This window comes from Hypomesus transpacificus, chromosome 12 (assembly GCF_021917145.1).
Source record: "Hypomesus transpacificus isolate Combined female chromosome 12, fHypTra1, whole genome shotgun sequence".
Classification (NCBI taxonomy): domain Eukaryota; kingdom Metazoa; phylum Chordata; class Actinopteri; order Osmeriformes; family Osmeridae; genus Hypomesus; species Hypomesus transpacificus.
The window spans coordinates 9,537,512-9,561,108 of record NC_061071.1 but is presented as its reverse complement, the minus strand read 5'-3'; the positions used below and the strand labels follow the sequence as shown (position 1 = coordinate 9,561,108).

The 23,597-nt window shown below is 48.2% G+C and overlaps 3 protein-coding genes across 3 annotated transcripts; 2 read left to right on the top strand and 1 right to left on the bottom strand.

Annotated features, from left to right (window-relative positions):
- Positions 1-63: 63 nt before the first annotated feature.
- Positions 64-3,095, bottom strand: efr3ba (EFR3 homolog Ba (S. cerevisiae)). Its single transcript, XM_047031398.1, has 5 exons — positions 2,719-3,095; positions 1,076-1,152; positions 657-784; positions 323-504; positions 64-77 (listed from the first exon to the last, which is right to left on the bottom strand). Exons 1-5 carry the CDS (start codon positions 2,723-2,725, stop codon positions 64-66), a joined length of 408 nt encoding a protein of 135 aa, XP_046887354.1. The 5' UTR covers positions 2,726-3,095.
- Positions 3,096-5,483: 2,388 nt separating this feature from the next.
- Positions 5,484-10,285, top strand: dnajc27 (DnaJ (Hsp40) homolog, subfamily C, member 27). Its single transcript, XM_047031511.1, has 7 exons — positions 5,484-6,037; positions 6,489-6,571; positions 6,670-6,739; positions 7,217-7,381; positions 7,868-7,990; positions 8,120-8,280; positions 9,381-10,285. The coding sequence occupies exons 1-7, from the start codon at positions 5,951-5,953 to the stop codon at positions 9,511-9,513; spliced, it is 822 nt and encodes a 273-aa protein (XP_046887467.1). The 5' UTR covers positions 5,484-5,950; the 3' UTR covers positions 9,514-10,285.
- Positions 10,286-14,293: 4,008 nt separating this feature from the next.
- Positions 14,294-22,887, top strand: si:ch211-132f19.7 (adenylate cyclase type 8). The gene is made up of 22 exons (XM_047031396.1): positions 14,294-14,556; positions 14,812-15,012; positions 15,247-15,492; positions 15,965-16,193; positions 16,303-16,452; positions 17,098-17,222; positions 17,330-17,441; positions 17,615-17,742; positions 17,900-18,058; positions 18,162-18,393; positions 18,563-18,751; positions 18,886-18,986; positions 19,315-19,516; positions 19,675-19,770; positions 19,858-20,027; positions 20,646-20,727; positions 20,860-21,018; positions 21,149-21,295; positions 21,502-21,594; positions 21,707-21,821; positions 22,137-22,261; positions 22,468-22,887. The coding sequence occupies exons 1-22, from the start codon at positions 14,294-14,296 to the stop codon at positions 22,741-22,743; spliced, it is 3,600 nt and encodes a 1,199-aa protein (XP_046887352.1). The 3' UTR covers positions 22,744-22,887.
- Positions 22,888-23,597: the final 710 nt, after the last annotated feature.

The following is a 23,597-nucleotide window of genomic DNA, read 5'->3' as shown; positions in this document are numbered from 1 at the left end:
AATAGAAAGAGAAGACAACAAGGGCTAGAACAATCCAGACTACATGGACAGAATAACCAAGCTTTATTCCTGCCTCCCTTTTAGTCCACAAAAACACAGACACACACTCACACACTCACAAATGCACTCACTCACACACACACACATGCATATATGAGTCTGGCTGCCCCTCTGCAGTAATCTCTATAATCTCTAAGTGTGTGTGTGTTTCTGCGTGAGTCATCTTTAAGCCTTTATACTTCCGTGTTTGTGTGTGTCAGAGCTGAAGGCAGGAAGTCAGGTCCAGATGTGACAGTTCTATATTTAAAACACGTGTGTGTACAAGCATGTGTGTGTCTGTGTGTGACACCTACAGAGTTAGTCCCCAGGATTTGCAGGTTGGGCTTGTCTGCTTCTAGAAGCTTCCGGACCATGGTGAGGAAGCTCTCCACAAACAGGTTAATGCTCTGGCAGTGGCACGCCATCAGCAGCTGGTCCAACGCCTCCATCGCTATGCACACATAGCTACACACACACAAACACACATAGATTAGAAGGTATCAACCGTGATATCAGAGCAGTTGTTGTGACCTTCCCATTTTTAAAAGTGTGTGTGTGCCTATATGTGTGTGCATAAGTGTATGTGTGTATGTGTGCAAGTGTGTATGTGTGTGTACCCATATCTGTGACGGGCCACATCTCTGGACAGTCTCTCAGACAGATAGGCTCCAATGCGATCCAACTTCTCTGGAGCAGACAGTGCATAAAAGGTCAGCTTCTCCATGTTAGCTTTCACCAAACCGTCCTGCACACACACACACAAGCAGTGATATTGAGGATATCTTCCCAGGAACCAAGGTTAATATGTCAGATTTAATATTCCATAAGCGATTAAGTGTCTAATCTCTACACTAATGTACAGTTTCCATTCAGAGGATATTCCCTGCTCTTTAGGAAGGGTGGAAGTGAATGTTGGTGCGTCTGTGTGTGTGTGTGCATGTGTGTGTGTGTGTGTGTGTGTGCGTGTATGAGTGTGTGTCAGTATTAGATCTCGTGGTGGGCTTTTCAGTGGATGGACGGGACTTGGCACACACACCTCAGGATCTTCTGGGAAGATGTTGTCAACAAGTCTCTTATAGCGGGGTCTCAAAGCCCCACAACATCCGCACACACCTGGAGGAGAGAGAAAGAGAGGGAGGGTAGAGCAGTAGAGACACAGGAAGATTATAATGATTGCTGAGTCTGTTCCGCTGAGACAGCGATCTCCCTGACTACAAAATGGAGTTGTTGTTGTTGTCATGTTGCCGATGCTGTCGTCGATATGTTGTCCTCATGAACAACCATGAATAAATGATCACTATGAGCCATCCTCATCCAACCCGCAATCACTACTCCCAAGGGTGAAATCCTGCTCACACTTACACACACACACATTTACACACACATTTACACTCACATCATCAGAATCGACGAGCGTGTGAGACATGTAAAGGCTGGAGTGAGCCTCTTGTTCTATTGATCCACACGTTAAACCAAAGATCTGCCCTAGCATTAACCTCTGTCATACCACCTCGGTTTCCCCCCTCTCTCCATACCTCTCCCTCCCTCCATCTCTCCCCCTCGATCTCTGTCCCTCTCTCCCTCTAAGATTTTCTCTCTCTTACTTCTTTACCTACCAAGGTATCGCTCTGGTACTTTTCTCAGTCCTTGGTCACCCCTCCCTCCCCCCTCTCTCCTTCCCTCTGTTTGTTGTTCAGTGACAAGATGACAGGTGGCGGAGGATTATGGTGAAACAAACCGATCTAAGACATGGAGCTTCACAGAGATTCACACACATCGACAGAGATGCATGGAAATTCATGCGGATTGACAGAGATTCATGTGGATTCACAGAGATATGGATTATTTCCTGTTTCTCCATGGGGACCAGTCAGACAGTTCCGTCGGCCTCAGCACAGTGCTCGCAGTACATCAACAACAGCCGCATCACTCTCCGAGGGTAGAGTGATCACAGTCAAACTTAACAGACACGATTGCACTGTACACACATGCACATACACGCTCTCACACAAACACACACACACCTGTGACAATAAACGGCATCTGTTTTGCCACAATCAAATACTAGGACACCTTTGTGTGTATTTTGTGTGTCTGTGTGTCTATGTGTGTGTGTGTGTGTGTGTGTGTGTGTGTTTGCATGTGTTCATGTTTGTGCATGTAGGTAGGGGTGCAATGACGTCCTTGTTAGGGAAAAACACACAGAGCTCGTTCCCACCTGTTCAAAACACTCTTTGTTTAAACATATGCTCACTGTTTGTATAATAGTCAGCTTCAGTGAGAATAGCAAGCAAATACATGTACACGCACACACACGTACATAGTACACCGTATATCTCTTGGCTCTGACATCCTCAGCACAGTCATGTTTCCATGACACTGACACACATCCATGCACTCACACACACAGACACACACACACATGTACACATACACAGACACACACACTGATATACAGCACACAAACACCTGCTGTTGATGGCAGAGAAATCTGACTGACTACAAATCTCCGACAGAGACAAAATTGGTGGCAAACTAAAGCATGAAACACCACACACACACACACACATGCATGCTCTTTCTTTCTCTCTCTTTCTCTCTCTCTTTCTCTCTCTCTTTTTCTCTCTCTCTCTCTCTCTCTCTCCCACACACACACTTAGATAAAATAAAAAATCTTACCATACATTGATGGACGCACCGATGAGGTCCTTACCCCTGGTACTGAACATCCAGAGAGACTAAGCGAAACACACACGCTGTGCTGAAAGGTTCACACACACGCACACACATACACACTCACGCTCGCTCGCTGGCTGGCACACACACTGCTCATGTGACCAGGCTTCAATGACCTTGGCTTCTCTAGCAGCACTGAATTCACATTGGAGAACAATGCCAGTCACACACACACACACAAGGTCCTGCACAAAGATACAGGTACACAATCAACTGAGCACACAGATGCAAAAGACCCGGAGCAACACACAACACCCTGCGATGCTTAATCCCTCCACACACACACACACTCATTCACACACGCCCCCCTCTCCATTCATGCGCAGTGAGAGAGGGGGGCTGCGCGCGCAAGGGAGTGGGCACGTCACAGGGAAAAGAGGGGGGAGTGTGGGGGGAGGGGAGAGAGTGGGGGAAGGGGGGGGGGGGGGGGAGAGAGTGGGGGAAGGGGGGGGGAGAGAGAGTGGGGGGAAGGAAGGGGGGGTGGTGGTGTGGGAGGAGAGGAAGAGAAAGAGAAAGAAATGACATGTCAGTAAGAAAATCTATTGGTGTAGTAGGACTTCCATCACCGTTTCCCCCTCCCCCTTCCCTCCTAACCTCCTCTTCTCCCCCTCCCTCCTGCTGACTGCCATGAGCATGATTCGGAATACATGTGAACGCTGTTTGACATCATCTTCCTAACAAGCTGTTTATTGTGACATCCTATTGTTGGATTCTAGAGAACCCCGGCCGTTGTTTACAAACAGTACAGAATCAAGTCATGCTGAAATACATGGACAATTGGAAATACCCTCATCTGTTTGTAAGAGTTGCTCCTCAAAGCTCTAGTGTGTGTGTGTGTGTGTGTGTGTGTGTGTGTGTGTGTGTGTGTGTGTGTGTGTGTGTGTGTGTGTGTGTGTGTGTGTGTGTGTGTGTGTGTGTGTGTGTGTGTATTGGACTTCTGATCCCTTGCATGTGAAGCAGCTCAGAGGTAATCTGGTTAAACCAGTCATAGGAGAGCAATTTGATATAACAAGTCCATAGCCATACTGCAGGGGTACAGTATCCTGCCAGTACAGTCCAAATATCATAACTTTCTCTCAAGCACTGAGCAACACTAGCTAGCTAACTACTACAACACAGCTAGCTAAATACATCCTTGTAAAATCACTCACTTAATGTTCCAGCTGTTGTTTTAATCTTCCTGGACAAATAATTGTGATTGGTTAAATGAATCAAGTTAGTAATACACCGTACAATAAGGAGCCATGACCAGCAGTGAATATATTGATGCTTGTCCTGTCTGCTTCACCAGGTCAGGTGGATTAGTGAGTCAGGGGTCAGGGGGGTAAAGGAGGTCGGGACTGGTGGGGGCGAGGAGGGGGGGGGGGGTGAAGGTAATAGATTGCGTACCTTCGGGGGCTTGGTGGTCCACCACAGAGGTGCACTCCAGCAGCAGCCTCCGAGGGCCATCCAAGCTGGGCAGGGGTAGCCTGGGCATGGATGGCATGGATGGCATGGAGGGCATGGTGGGCAGCTTCAGGGGCATCTTCTCCCCAGCAGATGGAGGTGGAGATGAAGGTGGAGATGGAAGTGGAGATTTAGATGGCGTTGAAGGTGGAGACAGAGACCGAGGCTGAGATGGAGGTGAAGACAAAGGTGAAGATGGTGGAGGTAAAGATGGAGGTGAAGCTAGAGACAGAGGTAGAGGTGGAGAAGGATTCGAAGATGAAGATGGCGCTCTCGTCTGATGGATCTGGCCGACCTGCCGCGGTGGTCTGAAGTAAGGGACGGAAGAACGACGTAGTGCAGACGGACGGAAAGAGTGTGTGATCTCTGGTGGGAGTCTAGGCTACTCTGCTGAACTCAGATTGGAAAAACTCACTCACTCTCCCCTCTCTCCCTCCCTCCCTCCCTCATCTCTCATACCTCCTCATCCCACCCACCCACTCTCACTCACTCTTAACCCTTAGCTGCTTCCATGAAACTCAGTCCCTTTATCCTAACCCTTTCTCCTGTAGCCTAGCATATGCAGCCCCTTCTGCATTATGTAACTCTGTGACCCTCTGATTTCTATCTCTTAACGTTTTGTGTAACCTTATAGGCTACACAATTGTGTTAGGAAGCTATTTAGACAGACAGTATGATGATATAACATCTGATATTTGACTGGTAGCTTCCAAAAAATCAATAGTTGGCTAACTCTGAACATCAGCTTACTTTAACCCTAGCATACTGCTGGCTCCGGGTCACCAATGTCTATGAGCAACAGGGTAAATATAGCTGCGTAGAGGCAATAAAAAGGACAATGGAAAAAGACAACACAACACAATGACAAAAACACTGAGGGTTGGAATGACTTGTTTGTGTGTGTATACTGTTTCAGATATGGCAGATACTCAAAAGAAAACCTTCAAAAATAGATGTTGAAGATTTAAGTAACGCTGTTCTCTTCTCGCTGAAGGAAGTTTAATTCAGGGTATGATTTATCACGAATCTGCGAAAAGGGTTGCAATATCGTTTTGTTGTCATGGAAACCGTGCAGTCTACCTCCATGGATCGAGGTGATATACAAGCTACTCATTTGTCTGCATCTCTCTAATCTGTGGCTAGCCGTTTTTATTTATCTAAAAAGTAGCAATCGGGTAACTTTAATTGTTGAGATAGATTAAATCCAAGCCCAAAATATTACAGCCTTCGGTCTCTGTGTGTGCAGATATTGGCCACCGTAGTTTACGTAAATAGGGAATCTGCGGTTGCGAATCAAAAATAAACAAACGAAGAAACGTCACCCAGCAACCGGCTAATTAGGTAGCCACCAGCTAGCTAGCTATTTTGTTTTTACTGCGTTCAGCCAGATGCCATACATTTAATTAGCGTTAGGTGACACTTGCCAAGTCGTTACTAGCAGCTGTATATCATTTACTAAAACGTAAAGGGTGACTACATTAGAAACGTATAGTATATTATTTGCAATGGAGTGGTAGCTAGACGAGGGGCGTGATACCAATTTGCTGCTAGCCACACACAGTAATTAAAACCTCTTGAACAAGCATCATTGGCATCGTTTTGGAATGTAAATACGGTTTGAACTGGCCAAGATTAGCTAGCTATTTAGCTAGGCTAAGTTCTAAGGCAACAACAACACGGTTACAATAGCGCACTGTTTACTGACAACTAACGTAGCCCGAATCGAAAGATGGACTCAAATGTGCAGAAGAGACGGGAAAACAAGAAGTCATTGCGTGTAAAGGTGATCAGCCTTGGCAACGCTGAGGTGGGGAAGGTGAGTCATCTTGCTGGCGTGTTGTGCTGCCCACTCAATGTTGATACATGCACTGTAGATTGTTGTTTTGTAAACAAATAGTACAACATTGCAAGTTTGTGTACCTCGTGTCCATATACCTATCTAGCTAGTTTTGTGTAACAATACTAGCCTAGCTTACACACCTTCTATGTTGTATATATGTAATGTATACATTGCATGTACTCAATGTGTTAACCAAAGCTTTTTGTATACACAACAGACCCTTGTTTTTTGTAAGCATATAGGCTTGCTTAACATGACACAGGTTCACATGCTAGCTAGGTTGTGCAGATGGTGACCTATGTGCTGGAATGCACTAATGGTTGAATGTTGCAGATTCTTTGTCTCATCCACAATAAAATGATGGTAGCAGCTAACGTCTTGACAGCCATTCAGAGGGACTCATTAACCCTCCTCCTGTCTATTCCAGAGCTGCATCATCAAACGTTACTGCGAAAAGAGATTTGTGCCCAAATATCTGGCCACCATCGGGATTGACTACGGTGTTACTAAGTATGTGACGCGGCATGGATGGATTTTGCAAGTGTTTCCGGCTAAATGCAAGCTGGTTAGGATATGATAACTAATATGATCCTTTTACACCTGACCAGAGTCCAGGTTCGAGACCGTGAGATCAAGGTGAACATCTTTGACATGGCTGGACACCCTTTCTTTTATGAGGTGAGTCCCGAGAAATAGGCTAATTTAATCAAAGATAACATTCTGTTGTTGTAACAGGCTAATTTAATCAAAGATAACATTCTGTTGTTGTAACAGACAAAAGCAAACTTGCTAACAGGTTGTCTTGATTTGTAATTCTGCAGTAGCAGCTGTAGTTTGTAGCCTCAGTCCCAGACAACCATTATGTCAACAGTAATGTTAGGCTCACCTGTCCATATAAAGGTCCATAGCAGGAAATATCAAGTGTGTCTCTTCACCATTAAGGGGCGCCGTTGTGCTAGAGTTAATAATTGAGTCAAACAAAGATGCCAATAGTCAGATAGAGGTGCACTCCTCTCTTTTTCATCCTTTAATCAATAATCATAGGTCACACATAGGAATTGTGATTTCTCCTCCCCCTCTCTCTCTCTCTGTCTGTCTCTCGCACACACACACCCCTACTGCCTCCCTCCCACTTCCTCCCTCCCTGCGGCCCAGGTCCGTAATGAGTTCTATAAGGACTCCCAGGGTGTGGTGCTGGTGTATGACGTTGGTCTCAGAGAGAGCTTTGATGCTCTGGACAGCTGGCTGGGGGAGATGAAACAGGAAATGGGATCCCAGGCCAACATGGAGAGCATCGTATTCGTAGTCTGTGCCAACAAGGTCAGTGGCAGATCTGTGTGTTGGGGAAGAAGGGGCCAACAAGGTCAGTGGCAGCTCTGTGTGTGTTGGGGAAGGGGGGGCCAACAAGGTCAGTGGCAGCTCTGTGTGTGTTGGGGAAGGGGGGGCCAACAAGGTCAGTGGCAGCTCGGTGTGTTGGGGAAGGGGGGGCCAACAAGGTCAGTGGCAGCTCTGTGTGTTGGGGAAGGGGGGGCCAACAAGGTCAGTGGCATCTCTGTGTGTTGGGGAAGGGGGGGCCAACAAGGTCAGTGGCAGCTCTGTGTGTTGGGGAAGGGGGGGCCAACAAGGTCAGTGGCAGCTCGGGGGGTTTTGCGTGCGCATATTAAGGTACCTAAAGGAATTATTGATTGGAGTGTGTTGTGTGTGTGTGTACACATAGTTTCAAATGTCGGCAAGTTTCGTTACGCATTACTAATTAGATGTGTGTGTGTGTGTGTGTGCGTGTGTGTGCGTGTGTCTGGGGCACAGGTGGACCTGACCAAGCGACGCGTGGTTGACGAGGGGGAGGGCAGGCTGTGGGCGGAGTCTCGGGGGTTCCACTACTTTGAAACGTCCGCCCAGAGTGGAGAGGGCATCAGTGACATGTTTCAGGTGGGACGCACACAGCTCACGCATTCAGAATTATGACATTTTCTTAAAACTCTATAAGTATAGAAGGATGACAGACATGACAGATACTGTGTTTGGGTTTTGTGTGTGTTTGTGTGTGTGTGTGTGTAGTCGTTTTTCTCCTCCATTACTGACATGTGTGAGAATGGAGGAAAGCGTCCGGTGGCGGAGGTCAGTGTAGGCTTCACCAAGGAGCAGGCCGACACCATCCGCCGCATCCGCAACAGCAAAGACTCCTGGGACATGCTGGGGGTCAAACCTGGAGCCACCAGGTGAGACGCACTCACACACACACACACACACACACACTCACACACCTTGTCTTTAATATGCTTAAATCTAATCATATAGACAATCACGTGTGGTTATTGAACGCGGTCTTGGCGGAAGGAACACTAAGTGATTGGTTCCGGACTTCTGGAGGATGTTCTGGTTTAGGGATCCGTCCCGGCCTTCTGTCATCCTCATCATTACTGTACAGCCTTAACCCCCGCAGTCTTACCTGACTCCATTTCAATTAGCCCTAATGAGCTAACTGGGGAACACACAGCCCACCCACAGACCAGACAGAGCTGACAGGGTTGGTCTGTTGGAGCATGGGGGTGGGGGGGTGGGGGGGATTACACAGGAATCCCATTAGTGTCGCAACCTGCTAATTAGCTTCAATGCACACAAACGCACAAATACGTCATACATCCTACACACACGCACAGTCAGACTTTGTGTGAATAGTCTGTGCCACTTCCCACATGGTAAATGTATGTACATGAACACAATTTGATAGGAAGTCAACTGTATGTTTAATCCTCTACCTAACAAACAAAAAAATCCATATGGAATTATAAATCTGAGCTCAATGGTTGTGGTATGCAGATTTATAGAAGCAAAATCAGCGACACAATGTTTTGAATTTTAAAAGGCATTGAATACTTAATATTGTAATTTAAACACCAACTAATGTGATGGTTTTGAATTCACCCCTGTTGAAATATATATTGACATATACATTTATTTCAATGTAAAAAAATAACAAAATCTGATCCAAAAATTCTGGATCCAATTGAAACATTAACATGAAACATGATACATTCAGATTTCAATTTTGAAGAAGTGAATTCAAAACCAACAAATTCGGTGGTTTTTAAATTTCAATATTAAGTATTCAATGGATTTAAACATTTAAAACATGATGTTGCAGATTTGCTTCCATACAGATTCTTATAAACATGACACACTTGTGATACCCACTGATTTACGTAGTACAGTGTACTTTTTAAGTCGTTGTTGAAGTTGTCATTTCACTTGATTGTTGAGCAGTTGTAACACAACATCCTCTTAGAAGGCTCATTTTGGTTCCTGTCCTTGTTTCCAGGGAAGAGGTTAACAAGGCGTACAGGAAACTAGCCGTGTTGCTGCATCCTGACAAGTGTGTGGCACCAGGAAGTGAGGATGCGTTTAAGGCAGTGGTGAACGCTCGCACCTCCCTGCTGAAGAATATCAAGTAGACACGCCGCTTCCACTGTGGACAACCTAGAGCTCTTGACTAAGCTCCCCCCCCCCCCCCCCCCCACGTACTTGCCCCACCCCCACTGACTGACAGGCCAAGAGCCCCACCTAACCACCCGCTTCTCTTATCGACAGAGCCCCACTATCTCACTCACTTCCATGCATATGTTATGCATGCACTGCTGTGCCCCTCCAATTCCAAATGAGCCCCATCAGACCTGGCATTACCGGCCTTACAACCGCACCCCCACCCCCTTTGCCCTCAAAGTTGCCAGTTCAGCATTTCTTTAAAAGTCCCCATTTTATGTGCCACTTATATTAGTAAGCTATTTTCAGCCTGCTTGTTTATTTATAACATTTTGCAATCCCACTGCGACTGAGTGGATTGTAAGTATGTGTGTAAAACGTGTGTGTGTGTGTGTGTGTGTGTGTGTGTGTGTGTGTGTGTGTGTGTGTGTGTGTGTGTGTGTGTGTGTGTGTGTGTGTGTGTGTGTGTGTGTGTGTGTGTGAGAGAAACAGATTTCTGGCTGTACATTTACCTGTCCACAGACACTGGAGTTTCATAGTGTGGGGCATCTTGCCTTCGGTTTACGGTGAAAGTAGTGGTAAGGATTAGTAACCTACACACATACGTTGAGATGCTAGCCTACATGCTAGCCTACATGCTAGCCTACATGCTAGCCTACATGCTAGCCTACATGCTAGCCTACATGCTAGCCTACATGTCCTCTCATTCCTCAGGTCCATTTTGATTTGATGTGTTTAAGCTGATTGAAAAAAGAAAGGGAAACACTGAAATGCATTAAACACAGAACAGCTTATATACAGTAAAGTGCATCAGTTAGGATCCAGTAAACTCACAGGCCTATACACTTCAGGAGAGTGTATGTGGTAAAGACACTGACCCATTCTAGCTAGCTTGAACAGACTAGAACTCACTTAGCCAAATATGTTTTAATAGTTACACACAGCGTCGCTATCATTTACACTGGAATGAACAGCTGTGTTTCTGTTGATCCATGATGGATGGATACTAACTGTATTTCGAGATAGTTTATTATACTATTGTGTATCACACTTACCTTGTGTTCCTGCTCTGCATCAGTGATGAACATCATGTAATGTTCATAACAAGCCGCCATCAAACATTTTCTGAAACGCCAGTTCAAAGCACGTGATTGGTTGATGCACCTTAGGCATCAGCTGTGCCAACCATGCCAGTCCAGTTTACAACAACTAGGAGGATGATGATGATGATGATGATGATGAATATTGTCGGTCCTGGTTAATTATTGGGTTTGTGCCAAGCTGTCTTCAGACTAAGACAGAGGTCATCTAAGACTCAACAAGGTTCCACCCACTTTTATCACTGGAACAAAGCACTGACGTGTGGCATGGAGGTTCCATACTATTTCTATTTTTATATCAACACCAGAAAGAGAGAAGATATTTAATCGAATATCAAGCGGTTCTTAACAGATGCGTGATGATGATTCTACTTTCCTGTGTACTGTATGACGTGAACTATATCCTTTAAGATGTTTATTTATTGTATGCACATATCTATGTTTATGTTTTATTTTTACCTGTTATACTATTTTGTAAGATGGTAGTGAGGTTGAAGATTGTGGTGCATGTTTTGAACAAGGCAGGACAGGCGCAAGTCCATCAAAGAGGATGAAAAGTAGCAGTGCTATGAAAGGCTTAGCATTATTCATCCTGACTGAAGGGAGAGCTCTAAGTTAAGACTGATTGTTAAGCCAGTTTGTTTAGGTCATAAGTCAAACTCATCATGTATGGCCTTCAAACCAAACACACATTGACTAGCACACACACACACACACACCCTCTTAGGGAGTAGTCAAGTGACTGAGTTTTATACTGAAATGAAACATGCCACTTTTAAATGACACACCACTTAGGTGGGACTGATTGCCTGAGTATCATGTGTGCACATGGACCTTTGGTGTGTGTGTGTGTGTGTGTTGCCTCACAAGAGACAGTATTGCTCCAACAGTTCTACTCAGTGTTTGCCTGAAACTTCCAAGTAAAATGTGCATGTGCAAATTGATCATTTTCAAATAAAAGTTTAAATATATGTTTAGCTTGTTTAGAATATTTAACTAATGTCAAATTTATTTTGGGTTCCGAAATGTATGTGACAGTATCATTTTTGAGGTGTGTGTGAGAGGGAGAGGGAGAGGGAGAGGGAGAGGGAGAGGGAGAGGGAGAGGGAGAGGGAGAGGGAGAGGGAGGGAGGGAGGGAGGGAGGGAGGGAGGGAGGGAGGGAGGGAGGGAGAGAGAGAGAGAGAGAGGGAGGGAGAGAGAGAGGGAGAGAGAGAGAGGTCCATATGGCTGTGAGTCTGTCAGGGTAGGGACCTGCTGCTCTCTATAAGAAGTCTTACCAAGCCCTATAATCCAGATCACTTCCCAGCACTTCCAGGGTTATCTGACATAGATAAATTCCAATGTGCCAATCAAATCCTGCCACAGGGGCCTAAGGAACACACAAGCCAATCAGAATTCCCTGCTGGATTCCTCGCATCCACATCTTTCTAGTATCTCACAACATGCCGGTGGAGAGGAAGATTGGGAGGGAATTAGGTAACCCTCCTTCCTTCAGCTCTTACGGACTAATCAGAGGTTAATGGTTAAGGTCGATGATCCAACCCCGTGTCAACCAGTGACGCGAGAGGGAGCTGGATGAAAGTGATGACTCACTGGCCTGCTGACCTTAAGGAAACTTTTGAGGACAACAAGGAGATTAACATGCTTAAATTCTAGGCAGAAAATACCACCCTACACACACATACAGTTTAAAGAAGATAGTGTTGTGAATTATTGATTTGCTGGATGTTGGAGCTGAGTGTGTTTTTTGCGTTCAGTGTCATTGTGACCTGTCAAGAGAGTGACAGTGTCCTCCCCTGCTTTCACGTTTCTCTGGGTTCTCTGGGTCTCGGGTTATCCTTTCCTTTGAAGTTGGATTCGATTAGCCACTCAATGCAATACAGTGCTCAGTACAGTACCATATAGACACACACACACACTTTCTCTCACAGACACACAAACTCACCTAGCAAAGCTTTGTGGCCATCTGGCTTGCCCATCAGCTCATTAACTGGGTTAAACCCTACAGCCTGCCGTGCACCAACACACACACACACACGTATGCACACACATGAGGAGCAGTGCTAAAGCCTCTCGCCTACCTCACGGGACATATGGCACCGGCACATCTTCCTCAAGGTTCACTTTGTTCCTGGCTGCTTCTGGTTTGCCTGACAGTCTGTTCTCCGCACCTGCCCCAGTGTGTGAAGCTAGCCGCCCGGCCAGCAGTACCCAGGAATTTGTGAGGTTCGACAGTTACGCAGCCAGGAATATACAGCAGGAGAGAAGGATAAGCCACAATGCCTGGAACTGCAGAAGGGAAGGGTTGTCTCCTGTGAAGGGTCTTGCTGGAGGGTCAGGGCCAGATCACACTGACAAGATAAGGACCAGGTTCTCAGCTGTGGATTTACATATTTGATGTCATCCCTACACACACTCCATAGTTCTGGCAGGTAGGTTGAACACACACACACACACTGTAGTTCTTGCAGGTATGTTAACACATACACACTGACATACTAATGTAACAGAACAGCCTCTGAGTTTGCACACAGGATAAGAACATTTAAAAAATGTGTTACCTGACATCTTGTTACTGTACAATTTATTCAAATATTCACACAATGATCAATGTGACACTACAGAACACGTTCTGGAGAAGGTGGCTCTGAAGCATTGTGAATTTCTGACGCATTGAAGCATGTTGACCAGCAGGGAAAACAGTGTTGATGTGTAGGCCTATCAAGCAGATAATCAGTTGACATATGTCACTGATGTGTGGTTGCTGAGCTTACACTAAATAAAGTGCTATGCAAATAACTCTTTCAATAAAATAGCAAAGTGCATATGAATCTAAATCAATCTTCTATCGTTCAACAGGACTTAGGCTACCTGTCTATGAGGCTAACTGGTTAGGCTAGCTGTCTGTGAGGCTAGCTGTCTGTGGGGTTAGCTGGTAGTGAGGCTAGCTGTCTGTGAGGCTAGCTGTCTGTGGGGTTAGCTGGTAGTGAGGCTAGCTGTCTGTGGGGTTAGCTGGTAGTGAGGCTAGCTGTCTGTGGGGTTAGCTGGTAGTGAGGCTAGCTGGCTGTGAGGCCATCTAGCTGTGAGGTTAGCTGTCTGGTTGCGAGGCTCGCTGACTGTCGGGCTAGCTTTCTGGGGGGGCTAGATGGAAGTGTGGTTAGCTGCAACGGAAGGGCAGTGAGGCAGGCTTTTGTGGCTGGTAAATGGCAAGGCCATAGTACAGTGTGCTATAAGCATGTAGGCCAACTGAGGAACTACAGGAAGTTAATGTCCCTGTAAGAGCCAATACAGATTAGGAAGTGAAAGTATAGTGGGATTTCTCTAACCCCCCCCACACACACAAACACACACAGAAAAACAGACACCATTAGCCTATTGCCTCCTAGACCTTTCTCCCATCTTCTGTCCCCCAGGGATGATGTGATCACTAAGCTAACAGGAGCCATGTCTCCTCTTCTCCCTATCCTCGCTCCCCCCTTTGTTGACCTCTCCTCTCCCCCACTCCTCCATTCTCCCTTGTCTCTCCTGTCCAGGTAGGGAGATGCAGATTCCGGCCACAGCGTAGGCTTGGGATACTCTCTGAATGCCTGAGCATCATCCACGCCAGGGGAGGCAGGTGTGTGTCGGTTTGAACGAAAACGCTGTGTGGCCATGGCAACCTGCGCAGGGGTCAGCGGCGGTGGCGAGGGGTTCGGTGATGGCGTGTCCGAGAGCGGGGCTGTGCGATCCAGTGACGTTACGCTCCAGCCGCCATCAGCGCGAAGCTCGAGGGTGGGTACCAGCACGCCAAACACCAAGAGGAAACAACTGATGTGGCAGACAGCGGTGAGGCACGTCATCGACCAGCGCGACCTCAACCCCCTTGGCAACCACCGTATCCTGGTGACAGACGCCTACATCAACGACATCAACAGGTGGGGGCCTCGTACAGGACTGGGGGGGGGGGGGGGGGGGGGGGCTCATACAGGGCTCGGGTCAGGTGCCGTGGTCTACGTCATACTGTTGGGGCTTTAGAAAAAGGATAGATGGATGGATGGTAGATGGATGGATGGATGGATGGATAGATAGATGGATGGACTGGTAGATGGATGGATGGATCCAGTACTTGTACTTGACTATCTCCTTCCATGACGTTTCCACACCCGTTCCGTTTCCACCGTCCCCCACAGGCAGATCCGCAGCAAGGCGTCTCGGGGTGGCGTGCTGCACAAGCGGCGTTCCTCCGTAGCGCGCGTCCACCCAGACAGAAGCGAGCGAGCCTCGGCGGAGACGAGGAAGAGCACCGACACCTTGAACGACTCCGAATACTTTGTCTCCTACGGCACCACGGTCAAAGGGGTGTTCATCCCCGCACTCCACCACACCTTCAAGTAAGGACAAATACACACACACACACTGTAAACACACACACACGCACACACACACACTGTAAACACACACATGCACACGCATACAAACAAAGTGTGAATTTCTCTCTCACCCTTTTACACACATGCATATACACACAATCTACACCTCTACACCCCCGATAAGGTATCTGACTGAAATATATCCTGTGATCATCCCGTGTATCATGTCTAACGACTGGACTGTGCATGCCCCAGATCTCCTGACCTGGAGAACCTGTACCAGCAGTACTCCTCCGGCCAGAGAAAGACCTCTCTGGTGGTCACCAACATGATCGACATCCTCACCAAGCTGCACATCCTCATCCTCTCCATGCTCATTTCCCCCGAGGAGCTGGACTTGGTCCACGGTTGTCTGGGAGGCATGTTCATCATGCTGGGGGCGGGACTCTGCATCATGGTGCTGACCTGTAAGGGGATGATGTCATCTCCAGAGTGGTTGAGGTAAGAGCAGGGAGGGAGAGGGCGTCAGATGGCTGAACGGTTAGGGAATCGGCCTTGTAATCTAAAGGTTGCCAGATCGATTCCCGGCCGTGCCAAATGACGTTATGTCCATGGGCAAGGCACTTCACCCTACTTGCCTCAGGGGGAATGCCCCTGTGTATGACAGTAAGTCACTCTGGATAAGAGCGTCTGCTAAATGACTAAATGTAAATGTAAGAGCAAGCTGGAGCTTCTGGGGTCTGTCATAAACAGAGTGTCCATCCACTGTGAGCTTTTATCAGGTGCCCGAAGGTCTATTCTATTAAAAATAGGGTGCTGATTTGGGTATATCCATGTAGATTTTGAATATAATTTGACTTCTATATGATTTTATGTCCACGTTCTTCAAATGTGATCCTGGTTATGATTGTGTGTGTTTTTTTATATGCGGCCGTGTGCATGTGTGTGTTTATGTGTGTGTGTGGACTCCCAGGTACGCGGCCCTGGCTAGCTGGCTCTCTCAGACAGTGCAGGTGCTAGCGGGCGTGGTCGGGGGCGTGGACAGGGACCAGGCCTGGTATGTGCTCTTCACCCTCTTCGCCACCTACACCCTCCTGCCTCTACCCCTGCTCTGGTCCATCAGCACTGGGGTGCTCACTGCAGCCCTGCACCTCCTGGTGGACACTCTGCGCAACTACGACGATGCCGCGCTCTTCAGGAAGGTCAGCTCGCTCTCTTACTCTGCTCGCTCGCTGGCTCCGCACTCCATTGACTACTTGCAATTTCTTTCTGTCTGAATATTGTATGGGTGTGTGTGTGTGTGTGTTGTAGGTGCTAGCAAAGGGGCTGCTCTACTTGTGCATGAACACAGCAGGCCTGTTCATCCACTACCTGTCTGACCACACCCAGAGACAGGCCTTCCTGGAGACCCGACGCTGCATCGAGGGACGAGTCCGTCTGGAGAGAGAGAACCAGAGACAGGTGAGGGTGGGGTGGGAGTGAGACAGGAAGAGAGAGATGAGAGGGGCAGATACAGCTGAGGGTGGGGTGGGAGTGAGACAGGAAGAGAGAGATGAGAGGGGCAGATACAGCTGAGGGTGGGGTGGCAGTGAGACAGGAAGACAGAGATGACAGGGGCAGATACAGCTGAGGGTGGGGTGGGAGTGAGACAGGAAGAGAGAGATGAGAGGGGCAGATACAGCTGAGGGTGGGGTGGGAGTGAGACAGGAAGAGAGAGATGAGAGGGGCAGATACAGCTGAGGGTGGGGTGGGAGTGAGACAGGAAGAGAGAGATGAGAGGGGCAGATACAGCTGAGGGTGGGTTGGCAGTGAGACAGGAAGAGAGAGATGAGAGGGGCAGATACAGCTGAGGGTGGGGTGGCAGTGAGACAGGAAGAGAGAGATGAGAGGGGCAGATACAGCTGAGGGTGGGGTGGCAGTGAGACAGGAAGAGAGAGATGAGAGGGGCAGATACAGCTGAGGGTGGGGTGGCAGTGAGACAGGAAGAGAGAGATGAGAGGGGCAGACAGGTAGAGAGCAGAGAGGAGTAGGGGCAGCATGCTAACTTTGTATTCTTTCATGCACCTGTCTGAGAGGATGTCTGCCCCCCCCCCCCCCCCCCCCCAGGAGCGCCTGGTCATGTCTGTCCTGCCCCGCTTCGTTGCCTTGGAGATGATGGCTGACATGTCCGCCATGGAGGACCTGCCACAGCAGTTCCATAAGATCTACATCCACCAGTACAAGGATGTCAGGTACACACACGCACACACACACGTCTGCACACATACACGCATGCTCGATGCTCATAAACCCCTTCTTCTCTCTCTCTCTCATTCCCTCCCTCTCTCTCTTGCTGCAGTATTCTGTTTGCTGATATCAAAGGCTTCACGTCTCTGTCCATGGTGCTGTCTGCCCAGGAGCTGGTCCGAACACTCAACGAGCTGTTTGGTCGCTTCGACCGCCTGGCAGAGGTACTGTCTTACAGACCACCAGGGTTGTGTATCATACAGGGCCTTTACTGATGATGGTGGAGGTGATGAGGGTGGACGTGATGATGGGGGAGGTGATGAGGGTGGAGGTGATGAGAGGAGTGGTGATGATGATGATGGTGGAGGTGATGATGATGATGGTTATCTGTGTGTAGGAGCACCACTGCATGCGTATCAAGATCCTTGGGGACTGTTACTACTGTGTGTCCGGGGTCCCAGAGCCAGAGATGGCCCACGCCCGCTGCTGTGTGGAGATGGGCCTGGCCATGATCAACACCATACGGTGGGTAGGCACACACAAATGAACACAAACACCGGGATAGACACACAAACACAGTCACACACACAGATAAACACACACACGGATGGACACACACGCACACTAACACAGAAGCCCTCAAATGCAAATACACACTGAGCACCCCCCCCCACCCCTCCAGGTATGTGCGCAGGCAGCTGAATCACGAGGTGGACATGAGGATCGGGGTGCACTCAGGCTCTGTGCTGTGTGGGGTGCTGGGCCTGCAGAAGTGGCAGTTTGACGTGTGGAGCTGGGACGTCGACATCGCCAACATGCTGGAGGCTGGCGGAGTACCGGGGTGAGTCCACACACACACTGCAATGAACACACACATACATGCGCACGCGTCCGTACACCTACACACACACGTTTTTTCACACACTGTCTCCGTTGCTCTGCAGGCGTGTCCATATCTCCCGGGCAACCCTAGATTGCCTGGGCGGAGCTTATGAGACAGAGGAGGGGCATGGCTCCGAACGGAGTGAGTTTCTGCGGAAACACAACATCGACACGTTCCTGATTCGCCACTCTCCCAAGGAGGAGGAGCCGCCGAAGGCTCGCTGTCTGAGCCTGGAGGAGACCTACAACTGGAGCGCCGAGCTTCCCTTCGGAAACATCATCGGCATGAACTGTGTATGTACACACACACAAACACACACACATGCAGATACACACTCACACACACATTGACACTAGCACACACAGACACATGCAAACATATACACCCAATTATACAAACCCACACAAAACACTTGCACATTCAAACACACACACATTTACCTTCGACCTTTCCCCCTGTCAGATCCTGGCGACCTTCACCAATGGCTCCCTGGTCCAGCTGCCCAATCAGCTGGCGGCGCAGCGTTCGGGCCCGCGGGAGGTGTACCGGAGGATTCGCCAGGCCATCGAGGTGCGCAGCAGTGAACACATGAGGAAGGAACACATCACTTCCATCACACAGGTGTTCAAGGACGTACACATCGAGGGCAAGGTAGGACACACACACACACACAACTTCATACAAACCTAACCCGTACTCCCCACACACACACACACTCATATACACACACATATACACATCAGGCACATTGTAAGGTGTGTGTGTGTGTGTGTGGTCTGTTGCAGTTCTCCCAGATGAGGGATGAGATGTTCAAGTCCAACATGTTCTGCTCCTTCCTCATGCTCCTCTTCATCATGGCTGTGCAAGCCGTGATCCCTGCTCCCCGGTGAGAGACTGTGCATGTGCTTTAACGTGCACTGAAGCACATATAAGATTATTTGTAATAATAATTGCCTCATGCCTTTCACTCACTTCTCTCCTTCTCCTCCTCTCACTCCCTCCATCTCTCCTCTCCCTCCATCCCTCCTCTCCCTCCATCTCTCCTCTCCCTACATCTCTCCTCTCCCTCCATCCCTCTCTCCTCTCCCTCCATCTCTCCTCTTCCTCCATCCCCCTCCTCCTCTCCTCCTCTCCTCCTCTCCTCCTCTCCTCCTCTCCTCCTCTCCTCCTCTCCTCCTCTCCTCCTCGCCTCACCCTCTCCTCTCCTCTGCCAGGCTGTTCCCCATGCTGCTCCAGTTTGGTGTGTGTGTGTGTGTGTACGTGGTGCTGCTGGTGGTGACCTTGGCCGAGGAGTTCAAGCACTGCCCCGCCTCCCTGCAGTACCTGTGCTGCTGGGTCCACGAGACCAAGAGTGCCAGAACCCTCCTCACCCTCACCGCCATCACCGTCAACATGGGGGTGGCCTCTGTCGACATAGTGGGTGCACACACATGCACACACACACTCACTCTTTAAGCTACACACTCACACACAGTCACTTACACACACACACTCACTTACACACACACTCACAACGTCAATGTGTAACGTATAGCTTTGGTTTGATTGGTATACGAATGCGTGTGTGCCTCTAGTTGTGGTGTGACTCAACAAAAGTAGAGCTGACCAATGGAAGCCAGTCTGACCAGCAACCTTCCACCTGGCCTGTCAACATCTGCACACACCCCGAGGTAGAACACACACACACACACTCTGTGTTTACAGCAACACACGCACAACATCAAACTGAATTTCACGTGTGTGTCTCCTCTCTCCAGTTCCTGGTCCTCAGCGGGGTGGTTGCCATGGTATCCTGTGCTGTGTTCCTCCGGCTAAGCTGTCTTCTCAAGCTAGCCGTGCTCTTATTGGCTATCGCCATTTACACCTACGTCATCGAGGTGGGCTACAACACCCTGTTCCTACGGCAGACAACCGGACACTGCAATGGGTAAACACACACACACACTGTAATATAAAAATATTATTCTTTAAGATGTCTATAATATTCTTTGGCCTAGAACAATTATTGCTGAGGATTTAACTTCTGTAAAGCTAGCATAACCTTCTGGCCTACGACCGTATTGCTTAAGTTTCCGTTTGCTGACAAACGTCTAACAAATTTGACTGTCTAAGCCTGGTTCATATTATGCCTGGTTGTTTTGCCCATACTCCAGGGATTTTTGCTGACAAGTTCTTTTTTCTTGTCTCAAGCCATGTTTTTAATATTGAGCATCTGTATTGAATTCCGCAACTTATTTCCTTTTTTACTTTCTTGTTTATTGAAGAGTTCCTCTTTTGATGACATGAATTATTGACGTAACGATGTAACTGTCTGGAATTACTGTATAAAAGAGTGCTCAGATCATGACACCTTTACTGAGCCCTTCTACTGCAGACATCATTTATGATACCGTTATAGATCTGCTCCTCCTTGCTGCAAGAATAAACAGATAAAGACAAATTCTTCTGACCACGGACATTTAATCATAAAAATTCCACCACAACACACACACTGGCACTCACACACACCTGCACATCTGAACGCCAAGCTGTGTGTCCCCTGCAGGTCTCACTGCTTGTGGAGGAAGGGGGTGTGGGTGCAGCTCATGGCCATATTTGTGGTGGCAGTGCTGTACAACAGCAGACAGGTGAGCTCTTCTCTCTGGCTCGCTCTTTTCTTTCTCTTTCTCTCGCACTCCCAGTAATCCCAACTTCATCCATCCTTCCTCTGCGCATCTCCTCCCCCCCCCCCCCCCCCCCCCCCCCCCCCCCGCTCCTAGTTGGAAGCCACGGCCAGGCTGGACTTCCTGTGGCGCCTGCAGGCCAGACAGGAAGTGGAGGACATGAAGGAGCTGAGGGAGCACAACGAGTGTCTCCTGTACAACATCCTGCCCTCCCACGTGGCTCAGCACTTCCTGGAGAGGGACCGCACCAACGAGGTGAGTGTGTATGGCTGAGTGGGTCTCACTGTGTGTGTGTGTGTGTGTGTGTGAATGTTTCGGCACCGTCAGTGTGATATTAGTTCATATGTGTTTGTTATAATGTGTGTGTGTGTGTGTGTTTGTGCAGGACCTGTACTCCCAGTCCTACGAGCATGTGGGGGTGATGTTTGCCTCCATCCCGGGGTTCACAGACTACTATGAGCAGAAGGAGCTGAACCACCAGGACGTGGAGTGTCTCAGACTGCTCAACGAGATCATAGCGGACTTCGATGAGGTCAGATCACACACACTACCATACACACACACACTACCATACACACACACACACACATACACACTACCATGCACACACTGGTAATTGATGATTATGATTAAGTACAACTAACTTCAGCTCCATAAGTAATTCATCTCTATAACAACTTGATCTCTGTAAGTGCTTGATGTCTACAGCAGATGTGTACACTCCTTCTGTGTCTCCAGCTGTTAGACGAGCCGTACTTCCAGGAAATTGAGAAGATCAAGACCATTGGAAGCTGCTATATGGCTGCCTCTGGCCTGTCTCCCTTTAAACAGGTTTATACACAAACACACACTCCCTTTACACTGATTTAAAAAAGTGCTACAGCAATAACATGTGTGTGTGTGCGTGTGTGTATGTATGTGTGTGTGTGTGTGTGTGTTGCAGGAGTGTGAGGATGAGTGGCGTCACCTCAGTGAGCTGGTGCTGTTTGCTCTGGCCATGCAGGAGACCCTCAAACACATCAACACAAAGTCAGGGAACAGCTTCCAGCTCCGCGTGGGTAAGAATGCACACGTGCACACACACACACACGCACACACACACACCCATATGCACATGCACACACACTGACACACATGTACATAAATACTCACAAATGTAAGACACACTTAAAACAAAAACATCTCTGTGCCATTGTGGTTTTAAAATGGAAGGTTAACATGTTTATTTTTGATAAGACATAGCTTCTGTTTACACACAGCTGTATGAAAGCAGGAATAAAGAACACGTATAGGGCTGTGGTTCAAAGTTGCACAAACGGTCTGTATAATTATTGTATTACACTTGACCCTTGATCCCGGCTGCTTGTTGCTAGGTATCGCCCATGGCCCTGTGGTTGCCGGGGTGATAGGCTCCACCAAGCCTCAGTATGACATCTGGGGTATGACAGTCAACCTGGCCAGCCGCATGGACACCACAGGCATCAGGGGACGCATACAGGTGCGTGTGTGTGGTGTGTGTGTGTGTGGTGTGTGTGTGTGGTGTGTGTGTGGTGTGTGTGTGGTGTGTGTGTGGTGTGTGTGGTGTGTTTATGGGACCTGGTGCAACCAGTGAACGGTACTTCATGCACCATGATCTCTCAGTCATTCCCTCCCTCCAACTATCGATGATGGAACATCGAACACCCCCTCCCCCCCTCCCCCCAGGTCCCAGAGAGCACCAGCCGCTTCCTGTCCGAGCGGGGCTTCGTACGGGAGCTCAGGGGGGACATCTACGTGAAGGGAGTCAGCGAGAGGCAGGGCGGAGTGAGGACCTACTTTGTGAGCAGCCGCGAGCAGCAGACCAGCTACGTGGAGCGCAGCACCTGCCGCAGCGCGGGCAGGAACAACCTCTCCGCCGTGGTGTTTGCCCTCGTACGGGCCAAGAAGAAGGAGGACCTGCGAGAGGCCAACGGAGGGTTCCATCTTCTAGAGGCTTCGTAGCACACGGATGGCTTGTCATACCCAGGACTGTCCACTAGAGAGAGCTCTGCCTGAAGGACTGCTGGTGCGTGGATGCATGGTGCCAATGGAGCATTTGAGACACTGCATAGATGACTCTGAGAACTATTGTGTGGTGTACGCACACACACACACACACACACATGCTCAAAAATGTGGAACACTGGACAATTTCAACATTGTCCAGTACATAGGCTAAATATGGATTATGTTGACCTTTGTTTTTTCAATGAGTCATATGCTGTTTTGTTAAGACATAATGTTCAGGCCTGTGTGTCCCTACAGTTGTGAGTACTGGAAGTGAATGTACTGGTTCAGCCACAGTACTTTTGTTGCCATACTCTAGATGCTACCTCTGCTAGTAAACAGTTTAAGAAATATAACATTCATATTCATTTATATTTATTCATTTATTCATCAACATAACCTTAGCCTTCTTTTATAACAAGTATAACCCTGTTTTGTTATTTATTTCATTTTGTTTTGTAGCACAATGACCTGTGCTGTAGGCATTTATCTGATATTTAAGTCAGTAAAAATGTTTTTGGGCAAATGCAGATCATATCAGATGCAGATCAAAGGCTGAGTTTTGTAAAACTTCGTAGTAAAGTGAAATTATGACGTTTCTCCGTATTAGTGTCATCCTTCGATATACCGTAAAAAACGGATTGGGCACAAGTCACAAGATATTTACATGAGGCAATGCGTCGCGCCTCGCGTTGCATGTGTAGGATATGGATAAAGCAGAACATCTAATGACCGCTAATGACGTGCCCGTTTTCCAAAAATATGTAAGCGTGTCACCACTTGTAACTGCTTTCCATATCCGTTTCCAC